The sequence below is a fragment of the Eubalaena glacialis genome, chromosome 19, assembly GCF_028564815.1.
Source record: "Eubalaena glacialis isolate mEubGla1 chromosome 19, mEubGla1.1.hap2.+ XY, whole genome shotgun sequence".
NCBI classification, from domain to species: domain Eukaryota; kingdom Metazoa; phylum Chordata; class Mammalia; order Artiodactyla; family Balaenidae; genus Eubalaena; species Eubalaena glacialis.
In genome coordinates this window covers 45,717,143-45,730,638 of record NC_083734.1, presented here as the reverse complement: position 1 = coordinate 45,730,638, position 13,496 = coordinate 45,717,143, and the positions used below count along the sequence as shown (strand labels likewise).

Genomic DNA, 13,496 nt, shown 5'->3' with positions numbered 1-13,496 from the left:
TGACTTGAAGGAGGAGGAAAGCCAAAGGAACGGCATCCCCTCCCACTCCTCAGAGAAGAAGGAAGAGTCCCAAAAGGGTATTTCATGACCCACCACTCCTCTCCTTCACCCAGAGCTCACGCCACCCCGCCCAGGCTGGTCGAATGGGCCCAAACTGACCTGACTAAAAGCAAGGAGCTCTTTAAAAGCAGGAGTCGGCCTTTCTGAATTTCTCCTTGCAAACCTTGCCCCCTCTTCACAGCGCCTCTCTCCCCACCCCTCACATTTGCGTTCTTCCTTGGCCTTCCCCATTCTTGGGGGGCAAGATAAGATGGATACCCCTGAAGCACAGGAATGGAAGGCACTCCCCCACCCTCCTCCCTCCTCCCCACAACACAGCTGGAGGGGGAGGGGAGGTCAGCAGGGTTCATAAAGGCCAGATGTTGAGGAGAAAGAGAGCAGTGCCCGACCCACACCCACCCACCCCACCCCCACCCCCAGCAAAAGAAAAATTAAAAGAGACAGCTTTTAAAACAAACAAAACTTTTGTGGTCCAAAACTGTTTTTCTCGAGAATCTGCTCTATGCAAACATTAACAACTTTTTACAAAGCATTTTCACAGAAAAGGAGACAAGTCCTTCCCCAGTATCATATGTGGGAATTGTTCCTCCCTTGTCCCGTCTTGGGGGAAAAGGGGGCGATATTCACTAGTGTGGGCAGAAGGGTCACTGAGTCCCTCAGTTGTTGGGAAGATCGGCAACCCCCAGGTTCCCCTCACACCTAAATTTGGAATTTCCCTAAGAGCTAAACTCCCCAGACCTCACCTGGGTGGAGGAGAAAGCAATTCCACTCCCCTCTGACTCACTCCCCTCCCCCAGGAAAACAGAACTTCTGACCTCAAAACTAATCCCCTGGCCCTGCCCCTTTCGGATCCATCAGGTCCCTGACAACTCCCGAAATGCCTGAAGTTGGGTGGGGGGAGGATGCTAAAGGTTCCTCAGCCCAGTTCCCATCCAAACCCAAACTTTGCCCCTTCAAAACCCACTGGACCTTGTGGTTAGGCCAAGAGCCCTTCCATTTACCCCCTCCACAAAGAGCAGCTTGTCTTCTTTCTAGCCTTGAAGGGGTCTCAGTTTGGGTGTTCAAAGAATGGACCCAGGCCTGCCCTCTACCTCCACACCCTCCATCCTTAAACCGGTGGCGAGGACCTGGAAAGGCAACTTGTTTGGTCTGATTTTATTGATTTCTTCCACCTTCCATTACTTTCCCTGGGATGGTCTCTGGCCCCTTCCCCAGACAAAGTCTGCACTTTTGAAGGGGAGGAGGTCCCTCAGCCCTGTGCCTCCTAATATGAGGAGTAAACTGGCGGAGGGGGCTGCCTTATGGGGGGGGGGGAGTCCTCTTTTACCCATCAGACCTTATAACCTGAAAGCAAACGGGGACTACTGAAGAGGCGAACCCCAAAACTGGACAAAGGGGAAAGGTTGGTGGCTGAGAATGAAGATCTCGGTAACTAGGGGTCACTTGACTTGGGGGGTCCCTAGGAAAAGAACCGGAAGGGGGTGATCTCCCCCTTGCCTAAGCTGCTCCCTCCCCCAAGAAGGCTGTAGTGGTGCCCGGAGACTAGGGAAGGCCCGAGGGGAGTGAAGGGTTAAAGGCCTGAATGGTGCGGGTGGGGGATGCCCCCGGGAGCTGCCAATCACCTCCCCACCCCCACCAGGGCCCCCCCACCCCAATCCCCAGGCTCGCCCACAGAAACAACCGGTTTGTCCATCACCAAAGTCTCTCTCCCTCTTTTTTTTTCCTTGTCTTTGAGCTGTAGCCTCCTCGGCTCCCCCTGGGGTGAAGGCCCTGCCCCCAGAGATCCGAGATGGAAGAGGCGAGGGATTGGAATCTATGTCTTTAAGCCTTTTTCGATTAAGCCTTCTCCTGACTCCAGCCCTTGGTTCGTCTCCAAAGGATGAGGGGGACGGGGTGTCACCCCAACCAGTTAGGTGCTTGAAGATCACTGTCATTTGAGGTCCCTCTGACCACAGCCCATAAAACCTGAAGAGGACAGGCAAAGGTGAGAAATGAGGCTCTGTCCTCGAGCCCGCAGTTTGGCTGTGGCCCCCACTTTTCCCCTTTGGCAGAAGAGGTCTCACGCTCAGAGCTGCTCCAGGTTGATCCCCCAGAATTTGAGGCCGGGGGGCTCAGGTACAGCGGGACCCCCAATCTGCCACCTCCACAGCGGGTGGGCAGGCGGAGGCTTAGAGTCTCCCTGGAGACGAAGCGAGGATGCCGGCCCTAAATCTCCGTCCTCCCCCACCACCAGGGCCGGGGGGCAGGGGAAGCAGTCGAGGAGGCTGAAGGTGCTCGTAGTGGGGAGCGTCGGTGCAGGACGGCGGGGCTGTGCGCTGCGTTGGGGGGGCGTCGGCCGCCGGCGTTTCTTGGCGGCTCCCCGGGAGGGCCCTTTGGCTGGGGGCCGCTCGGGCCCCCGGCGCAAACTCGGAGTGTCGAGGGCGAAGCCCTTCGCGTAACACCAAAGTTTCGAGCGGCGGATCAGACGATCGAAATGTTCCTGGCGGAGATCGCCGGGCGCCGCCGGAGCTTCGCTGGCCGTCGAGGGGCTGGCGGCCGTTGCCTCGGGGGCGGCCTTCTGGGTGTTTCCATCGACTGCGGCAGTCTGGCTCGGCGGGGGCGGCTCCGGCGCTGTCCCGGGCCCCGCGGGCTCAGAGGAGAGGCCCGCAGGTGGCGGCGGAGGCCGGGAACCCGGTTCCTGATGCGGGCTGGCGGCGGGGCCAGGCTGGGCGTCGAGACCCGGGGCTGGCCTAGGCGGAGCCGAGACGGAGCTGGTCGGAGATTCCCGAGGGCGCCGGGGCGCCGGGCAGCGTCCGGGAGGTACGCCGGAGCGAGCGCCGAAGTGCGGGAAACTGCCTCCGCCCTCTTCCTCCTCGCCGCAGCCCCGGCACACAGCGGCGTCGGCATCCTGGCTGGCCGGGGAGTTGGGATCGCTGTACCGCCCGGCCTGTCCCGCGAGGTGCTTCAGGCCATCCGGGGCCCAGCCGCCGGTGCACAGGGGGGCATGAGGGCCCAGCAGCACCGGGGCCCGCGGCGCCAGCTCCCCAGGCCCCAGGCCCAGAGAGGACGCCCGGGGTTTGGCAAGGGCGCAGAAGGCAAGGGCACGCAGGCACAGCGGAGAGAACTCCTGGGTCCCCCGACGCGTCTTCCGGGGTGTGGGGGAGCAGGGCGACCCTCGCGGGGACGCCGGCACTGCGAGGCGGGGAGCGGGGCACAGAGTCTCCATGGAACCACCCGGGGGGGTGCCCACTGCGGGGGCCCTGGTCCCAGCGGCGGGATGCCCTGGCTGCCCGAAGAGCCCACGGGCGAGGGGAACATCGCCCCCCCCCTCGACGGGGAGATCTCTGCTCACGGGCGCCCCCGGCCCGCACCCCTGGGCCGCGGAGCTCCGGCTCCCTCTTCGATCTCGTCACGCGGCCCTCCTGGCGGCCGGACTCCTGGGTCCCTGCGAGTCCCGGCGCGGTCGGCCGCCCTTCCTGCCGCCGCGATCCCTGTGCAGCCCAGGCGGGAGACCCTCTTGAGTTGCCCAGAGCGCAGAGGCTGGGGAAACAAAGCGGCCGGCGGCCGCGGGAGGCGGGAAGGACCCCCGGCCCGGCACCCGGTGCCCGGGCCCAGGCGGCAGGGAGGGCGCCTTCCGCCCGCTCGGCTTCTTTCTTCCCCGCTGGCTCCCGGAGACCGCGTTATAGAGAACTGCCCCCTCGCTGCCCCAATACCAGCGCCGGGGCCGCGAGCCCGCCGCTGATTGGGCGGCACTGCCAGTGACGTTAGCCCGGACCCCACCCCTCCAGCGGCACCGCCCCCGTCCCCATTCCGCACACAGACACACACACGTGGACCCGGCGCGGCGGCGGCTGGGAGGGAGGAAAGGAGGGTGCGTGCGCGGGTGGGATCGCGACTGGTGAAACGCGCCACTGCACGTGGCGCGGTGGCGTCCTGGTGTTCAGTCGCCGCAAAGCACTTCATTTTTTCCTTAGCAGTCATGGTTTTCGCATCCGTAAAATGGGAATGTTCATATCTACCCTCTTGGGACAACGTGAATCAACATAGGTGAATCTCAAAGGCGAAGATGAAAGAAAAGATGAAAAGAGGTTGTTTAGAAACTTTGCACAGCAGGGACTCCCGCGAGCAGAGAATGTTCCCAACCTCTCTGTTTCGTCGCCTCGAACAGTGCCTGGCACACAGTGGGCTCAAAAAATGTTGAATGAATAGTTAGGAATTCAGTGAGTGTGTGCAAGATGATAAAAGGAAGAAATAAATTCGGAGAGGAGGAGTATTATTACACCCACGAAAGACGAGAAATAGACTTTCTCAGTACCTGTTTCCATTTCTGACTTAGCTTCTAAATGGCCCCTTGAACAAATTCTGAGGGGCTGGCTCTGCAGCCCCCCTCAAATCCCAAGACTCTGCCCTGTGAGGCCTGAACTGCCAAAATGGGTTGAGGAGACCAAAGGAGGGGACACACACACCCTCACTCTTATCTCCCCCAGGCAGAGTAAAGCAAAGAAAAAGTGAATTCCAATAAAAATCCTGATAATGGAGGACCACGTCCCCGCAGCACGTTCCATCCTCTTACCCTTATTTAGTTTCTGTAGATCCTGCTATTATATGAAAATCTGTGAATGTTCTTTGTTGTCTGTTCTTCTTTGTCGTTGTTGTTGTGTGTCTCTCCCATTAGTCTGGAAATGAGCTGATGAGAACTTTGTTTTAATCACTTCTGCATCCTCAGTGCCTAGAACAGTGCCCAGACTTAATAAGTGCTCAGTATATATTTGTAAGTGAATGAATGAATCCCTGAAATATTTCTCTCTTAATAAAAATCAGGTTATTGGAATATAGCGACTTCCCATCCCCAGAAATATACAGAGAGATTGATATGATGACATGGAGTAAGGGTGTGTTCGTATGTGGGCGGGGGGTGGGGTGGTCACAGAGAGAAATATCTTACTCTGAGGCAGGGATGAGAGAGGGTATCTGTAAGGGGACAAATAATGCAGCTTGCATCCTGGTCCTCCTGGTGATGACAACAGAAGTATTGTTTTCCTACACGTCATCACATAACATTTGGGAGGAAAGGGATCAGGAAGCTCTGTCGTCCCTACATCCCTTTTGCAGAGGCCAGAGGTAAAGACCCCAAGGTGGGGCTAGGGTTTGAGGAACAAGGGGGTGTTGTGTTCTACTGCTCAAAACACTCACCCTCTAGCATCTTCTGCAGAAGAAGTCTTCAGGGAAGTTGTCATGAAGGGGGATCCTGGGGTCCTGCCAGGTCTAGACTCCAGGGTTCCTGAGTGCCAAGAGCCCTGCTCCCCCACCACTCACACACACACAGACGGGAGGAAAGTTCTGGAAGGATGATGATCTTCACAGCTGTCTCTCCTGGTGGACAGTGCTGAAAACTTTTACCCTGAGACATTAGTACCAGATTTCTTTTGCTTATGGGGCAGGGGGCATGTTTTTCAGTCCGACCCTACTCCAGACTCTTTGCAACTAAGATACCTGGGGAGTGGGCTTGGGCCCCACATGCGGGAAGCTAGACTGGAAAACTCTTTTCATCCTCTAGTGTCTCACTCATATTTGTATCCTCGTACCTAGCACAGTGTTGACACAAGGAGAGAACACTCAAAAAAATTTTTGGCATGAATAAATGAATGAATCATATATATCAATGCAGAAAGGGGCTCCTCTTTCTCCCACCCCAAAAGCCACCAGTACCACAAATCTGAGTTTAGGGACTTTATTGGATCTATTACTACTGAGAGTCCTTCCCTGGAGGAGGAATTCTCTCTACCTCCACTTTCCCTTTTTTCCCCTTCCTTGAATCAGGCACCCCAGAATACAGCCCAGGTGTGAAAACTCTTTGTGGGCACAGAAGCACTATACAAACAGTAGGGGTTAGTGTGAGTAACTCTCCAGCTGAAAGGGCCTAGAGTCATTGAACCTCCACTGTCAGAGGGCTTGGACCAGGGGCGTCTGCTGTGCGACCCAGGGCAGATCACTTGGACACTCCGAGTCTCAGCATCCCTATCAGTGAAAAGGCAAAACAGTGGCTTCCTCACAACGTTATCAGGAGGGTGGAAACGATGTGAGCGGGCTGACCCAGCTGTTGCAATTCCTGTTGCCTACAGTAGAGGACACTCGACCCCATCCTCAGCCTGCGGGATGAGGAGGCAGCACCCTTCACAGAAACCTCTCCTCCTCCCCAGAGAAGAAAAATAGGGACGAGGCTGGATGCCGGGTCCCATCTGACTCCTCCGGGATAAGGGATAGGAAAGGCCCCTCAAGACCTGGAAGCCAGGCTTCCCTTTCTGTGGCCCATCTGAGTCTCACCCAAAGGCCTGTGTTCAAGGATTTGGGAACAGGGGACCAGCCCACTTTCCCCAGAAGAAGGCACAGCAGGGAACTGGCCCTAGACGTCCAGCCCAATAATAATTTCTATAGTACTGACAGCATTCCAGTCTCTGTTCTAAGAACTTTATGTTATTTAATCCCCATAATAATTCTGAGGTACTTTTTTTTTCATTGAAGTATTGCTGATTTACAATGTTGTGTTAGTTTCTGGTATACAGCAAAGTGATTCAGTTTTACATATATATACATATTCTTTTTCATAGTCTCTTTCATTATGGTTTATTACAGGATATTGAATATAGTTCCCTGTGTTATATGGTAGGACCTTGTTGTTTATCTATTTTATATACAGTGGTTTGTATCTGCTAATACCATACTCCTAATTTATCCCTCTCCTACCTCCTTTCCCCTTTGGTAACCATAAGTCTGTTTTCTTTTTTTAATTTAATTTAATTTAATTTTTTTTTTAAAGTTTGTGCTTTTTTTTAAAATTTTATTTATTTATTTATTTTTTTATTTTTTTAAAGGCTGTGTTGGGTCTTCGTTTCTGTGCGAGGGCTTTCTCTAGTTGCGGCAAGTGGGGTCTACTCTTCATCACGGTGCGCGGGCCTCTCATTATCACGGCCTCTCTTGTTGCGGAGCACAGGCTCCAGACGCACAGGCTCAGTAATTGTGGCTCACGGGCTTAGTTGCTCCGCGGCATGTGGGATCTTCCCAGACCAGGGCTCGAACCCGTGTCCCCTGCATTGGCAGGCAGATTCTCAACCACTGCGCCACCAGGGAAGCCCCCAATTTAATTTTTATACAGAAAGTTCTTATTGGTTATCTATTTTATACATATTAGTGTATATGTGTCAATCTCAATCTCCCAATTCATCCCACCACCACCACCCCCGCCCCGCTTTCCCCGCTTGGTGTCTATACGTTTGTTCTCTCCATCTGTGTCTCTATTTCTGCCTTGCAAACCGGTTCATCTGTACCGTTTTTCTGGATTCCACATATATGCGTTAATATACGATATTTGTTTTTCTCTTTCGGACTGACTTCACTGTGTATGACAGTCTCTAGGTCCATCCACGTCTCTACGTAATGACCCAACTTCGTTCCTTTTTACCATAAGTCTGTTTTCTATGTCTATGAATCTGTTTCTGTTTTGTAAATAAGTTCATTTGTGTCATATTTTAGATTCCACATGTAAGTGATATCATATGGTATTTGTCTTTCTCTTTCTGACTTACTTCACTTAGTATGATGATTTCTAGGTCCATCCATGTTGCTGCAAATGGCATTATTTCATTCTTTTTTATGGCTGAGTAGTATTCCATTGTGTATATATACCACATCTTCTTTATCCATTCATCTGTCAATGGACATTTAAGCTGCTTCCATGTCCTGGCTATTGTAAACAGTGCTGCTGTGAACATTGGGGTCATGTATCTTTGCGAATTATAGTTTTCTCTGGATATATGCCCAGGAGTGGGATTGCTGGATCATATGGCAACTCTATTTTTAGTTTTTTAAGGAACCTCCATACTGTTTTCCATAGTGGCTGCACCAATTTACATTCCCACCAACAGTGTAGGAGGGTTCCCTTTTCTCCACACTCGCTGCAGCTTTTGTTATTTGTAGACTTTTTAATGATGGCCATTCTGACCAGTGTGAGGTAGTACCTATGAGGTAGATGCTTTTAATTTTTAAAAATTTACATACTATCCAGAACCCATTTTAAGTGTCTCTGATTTTTAGTAAATTTACAGAGTTATACAAGCATCACCACAATTCAATCTTAGAACATTTCCTAAGGACCCCTCATGCCCACTTGCAGTAAATCCCTGTTCCCACCCCAGGTGACTAAACTACTTTCTGTCTCTATAGATCTGCCTTTTCTAGACATTTCATAGAAATGGAAAGGCCATATGCGGTCTTTTGCATCTGACTTCTTTTACAAAAAGATAACGTTTTGAGGTTTATCAGTGTTGTAGCATATATTAGTAGTCCGTTCCTTTTTATTGCAAGTATCCTGTAGTATGGATATACCCCATTTGGTTTATCCAATCACATTTGGCTTTTTTCCACTTTTTGATTATTATAAATAATAATGTTATGAACTTTGGCATACAAGTCTTTGTGTTGATATGTTTTCATTTCTCTTGAATAGATAGCAAAGAGTGGGATTGCAAGGTCATAGGGTAAATTTATGTTTAACTTTTAAAGAAACTGCCAAACTGTCTATTAATATCCATGCCACAAATGAGGAAAGTGAGGGACAGAGATTTTAAGTGACTTGCCCAAGTTCACACTGCCAGCAAGTGTCAGGGGCAGCTGGGTCCCAAGTCCATGCTCATTACCATGGGTCTACCCCGAGACGATGAATCTAAGAGGGAAGCCATTTCTCGCCCGCCACACCACAGCCACCACCATTTTTATCCATCTTGCTTCCAGAATTCCCTAAGTCAGCCTGTGTCAACCAAGAAGGCTGTATCATCCCTTAGCCAACATCCACACTTTGCTCTGGAAATTTGCTGAGGTTAACAGCTTAAGTTCTGAACTCAAATGGGTCTCTTCATATTCCAGACTCCTCATTTTACCAGCAGTGTGACTGGGGGCAAGTTACTTAACCTCTCCTTTAGCTTCCTCATCTATAAAATAGAAATGGCATCTTCCTTCATGCAGTTTTTAAAAATGGCTTATTATGGAAACTTTCAAACCTATACAAAAGTAAACAGAGAAGTGTAATGAACCTTCATGTAGCCAACACTCAACTTCAAAACTTGTTAACTCATGGCCAATCTCATTTCATCCTTCTCCTCATCCATTTCCTTCCCTACTCCCATTTTTTAAAAACCAACTTTACTGAGGTACAATTTACATACAATAAAATGCAGATTTTAAGTGTACAGTTTTCACAAATGAATATACCCATACTAACCACAATTAAGATAGAGAACATACCCTATATTATCTTGAAGCAAATCCCAGGTGTCATATCATTTCATTCCAAACTATTTCAATACATATTGTTACAGGATAAGGACTCTTGAAAATAAACATAACCCCAATGCTATTATCAAACCTAAACAGAATTGTCATCCTTTAACTTCATCAAATAGCCAGTCAGTGTTCAAATGTCTAATTATCTTAAAATATTTTTTTCTCTACAATTTATTTAGCTTATTTGAATTAGGATCCAAGGAAGGGTTTCAAGTGATTCATATGTTTCTTAACTCTCTTTTAATCTATAAATTCCTCCTTTTTCTCTTTTTATTTTCTCTTTGCAACTTATTCATTCATTGAAGATACCCAACTGTCGTCTAGATTTCCCACAGTCTAGAATTTACTGGTTGCAATCCCACAGTGTTATGTAATCAAGCAACGTAAAAATTACTTCTCTGTAATTCAAATTTAACCGAACAGCCTATGTTTCATCTGGCAGCCTTATCTACGTGCCTATGTCACGTTGGAGGCATAGTGGTGAGCAAGACAGACAAACCCCACCCCACCTCGAGAGTGTACGTTCTAGTAAACTAGGGGAAGCCAGGTAATATACCAGCAGACAACATTCCTCCTGGGGATATTGTGAGGATTAAAAGAGAAACCCGTATGTTTAGCACACGGTCCATAGAAGTCCTTGATAAATGCAAGTGCTCTTGGCAGTAGCTTAGCCTTGTCCCCTTTTCCTGTTTCTTCCCTTTTCCATCCCTGCTCCACACACCCCACCCCCGCCCAGGGATTACTCTGGGTTTGCCCTCCTCCTGCTATACTTCCTCTGCAGGTCTGTAGTTAGTTCATTTATCTATTCACCCCACATTCCCTAAGCACATCCCTTGCGGCAAGCCCCAGACCAGACCCTGGGGACTCAGAGGCAAAGGGGACACGGTCTAGTGGGAGAGATGGACATTCTAGGCTAATCCAAGAAGTAACAATAGAAGGATGACCATGGTCCCTGGAATGGTAGAGGCGGGATGACAGTAGAAGAGGGAAGTCTTTTCACAGAAGGTAATCTTCCACTTAGGCTCTAAAGGATGGGCAGAAGTACTCAAAGGAGACATGGGAGAAGAAGTGCAGCTGAGGAAACAGTATGGGCAAGGAACAGAGACAAGAAAGTGCCTGCCCTTGTGCTGCCAGATACCAGCCGGCACCATCTTTCCCTCCTGCGAAGTAGAGGGGGCCCTGGCATTGGTCCCATGCCATCTGCCCTCTGAGAGTCATCCCTCATGATTTCCCTTACCAACTCCATCCGCGTGTCTCTCCCATTAAAAAGCCACATCTTCCCTTGACCCCACAGGCTCTAGCCCCATCCCTGTCTCCTCCCCCTCACAGCCAAACTTCCCCCAAGAGCTGTCTACACACTGTCTTCCTTTTCGCACTTCCCACTTCCTCCTCAACCCACTTCCATCTGCTTCCACCTCCACCTGCCACTGAAATAGCTCCTGCTGTGTTTCCAGTGGGCTCCATCTCATCAAAACTGGCAGGCTCTCGTCAGCCCTCCTGTCTTGACCTCTCAGCGGTATCCCACATGACTGGCCACTTCCCCTTTCTAGGAAGTTTCCAGTCCCTCGCATTCTGGGCACTGCACTCTCCTGGTGTCCTCCTGCCTCACCAGCTGCTGCCTCTTGGTCCGCAGCCCAGGTTCATTCTTCCCTCCTCCGCCCAAACAAACATCAGGGTTCCTTAAGGCTCATCCAGAACTTCCCTCTTCTCTCTCTGGACACTCTTCTGTGTCCACTGCGCAGGTACCATCTGGCCTCTTGGCCTCCACCTCAGGCATTTCAAAAGCCCCACAAACGCAACCTGTCTCAAACCATCAGCGACCTGCCTCCTCTGCAACATGTTCCAGGTTCAGGGAAAACTGTTCCAATGCATGGCTCCTCCATCCACCCCCTTCCACAGCCAGAAACCCAGGCGTCATCCCGGCACCTCCTAGCCAATGCCTCAGTCGGTCACGTGGTCATTACATCCCAGGTCTTCTTCTCCCCACCTCCATTCCGGCCAACCCGGCCATGCCCTCTATCTAAGCCGCAAACTGCATTGTGTTACCCGCTGCTCAAAACCTTTTGGTGGCTTCCAATTGCCTTCAGGATGAAGAATGAAACCATTAACTTGGCTCACAGGTAGGTTACAGCAGTAGCCAGACAACCCTCCCACAGGTTCTCCTGGGGCGGGAGAACAGGTTCCCTCACCTTCCACCTCCCCTGTGCTGTCCTCTCTCCCTTCAGCCGCTCCGGCCCCCCTTTAGCACCCAAGCATCCAGCTCCCTCCTCTCCCTCCCTTAGAACATACTGTTCCCTCTGACCGTACACTTTTCCCCCATCTCCCTTCTCCTGTGCCTGGCCCACGCCTGCTTCTATTCAGAGCTCCACTGATTCATTCCTTCCTGGGAGAAAGCCGTTCCCCACCCCTCCAGACTGTGACCAGGTCAGCTTCCACCATCATCCCCCATCAAGACCTGTGTACCTTTCCTTCAAAGCACTCTCATCCGCTTGTCACCATCCATTTATTAGTGCAGTTAACTGATTATTCACCTCTCCCCTTGAAACGTACCACACTCTGTGTTTCAAGGGCCACATTAGATTTTGCCTTAGCTCGGTGACTAGCACATAACTGGCACTCAAATACATTTTTTAAAATCTTTTTTATTATGCATATTTCAACCTAAAGAGAAGTAGGGAATAGTATAAAATGAACCCCCATATACCCATTACCTAGATAAGTAATTATGTTAGTAATTATTTTAAAGATTTTTTAGTTGAAGTATAGTTAATTTACAATGTTGTGTTAGTTTCAAGTGTACAGCAAAAAGATTCAGACATATATATACACATATATTCTTTTTTCAGATTCTTTTCCATTACTGGTTATTACAAGATACTGAGTATAGTTCCCTGTATTATACAGTGGGTCCTTGTGGTTTACTTATTTTATATATGGTACTGTACATATGTTAACCCCAAACTCCTAATTTATCTCTCCCCCCTCCTCCCACTATCTCCTTTTGTAACAATAAGTTTGTTTTCTATGTCTGTGAGTCTATTTCTGTTTTGTAAATAAGTTCATTTCTATCATTTTTTTAGATTCCACATATAAGTGATATCATATGGTATTTGTCTTTCTCTGTCTGACTTACTTCACTTATTATGATAATCTCCAGGTCCATCCATGCTGCTGCAAGTGGCATCATTTCATTCTTTTTTATGGCTGAGTAATATTCCATTGTGTGTGTGTGTGTGTGTGTATACACACACACACACATCTTCTTTATCCATTCATCTGTCGACGGACACTGAGGTTGTTTCCATGTCTTGGCTATTGTAAATAGGGCTGCTGTGAACATCGGGGTGCATGTATCTTTTCGAATTTGTTTTTTCCAGATATATGCCCAGGAGTAGGATTGCAGAATCATATGGTAACTCTATTTTTAGTTTTTTAGGGAAACTCCATAGTGTTCTCCATAGTGGCTGCTGTAATTATTAACATTTTAGTATATTTATCATTTTTGCTGAAATATTTTAAAGTGGTTTCAAGTTTGCATGACAGTTTAACCCAGGAAGTCTTCTTAGTACAATATTATAATCACCCCTCACAAAACTATAATAATTCCATATATCATCTAATACCCAGCCCATATTCAATGTTCCTTAATTGTTCCCTCAAAATGCTTTTTGGTTTGTTCCAACCAGGATCTAAATAAGGTCCGCATGTTGCATTTGGTTATGTCTCTTCCATCTCATTTAAATCTAGAATAATCTTTTTTCCCCTTATGCCATTGAGTTGTTGAATTGCTAAAGCATTTTAGGTAAATTATAGACATCATGTCCCACCTTCTAGATTTCTCCGATTGCTTCCTCGTGGTGGTGTTTACCCTGTATTTCCTGTAAACTGGAAATTAGATGTACAGGCTCCATTGGATTCAGGTTGACTACACTGGCAAAAACACTTCCTGGGCCATGATGCTTCCTCCCTCGGCCACTACGTCAGGGTGTCCCCAGTGCCCGAGCTCCGCTTTTGCTGATGGAATGCTGCTGATTGGTAGATCCCACTGGGGACAGCTGATCCCTTTATGGAGAAGTTGCATTTTCTTTCTTTAGAGCCAGCAAGTAATCTATGGGACAATA

The 13,496-nt window shown here is 49.3% G+C and overlaps 1 protein-coding gene across 1 annotated transcript; it reads right to left on the bottom strand.

Moving 5' to 3' along the window:
* Positions 1–1,978: 1,978 nt before the first annotated feature.
* On the bottom strand, positions 1,979–3,389 carry EPOP (elongin BC and polycomb repressive complex 2 associated protein). The gene has a single exon (XM_061176238.1). It carries the CDS (start codon positions 3,263–3,265, stop codon positions 2,126–2,128), a length of 1,140 nt encoding a protein of 379 aa, XP_061032221.1. The 5' UTR covers positions 3,266–3,389; the 3' UTR covers positions 1,979–2,125.
* Positions 3,390–13,496: the final 10,107 nt, after the last annotated feature.

Bases quoted from the DNA above. Each gene is read 5' to 3' on its own strand.
- EPOP (XM_061176238.1), bottom strand. From the start codon at position 3,265: ATGGAGACTCTGTGCCCCGCTCCCCGCCTCGCAGTGCCGGCGTCCCCG.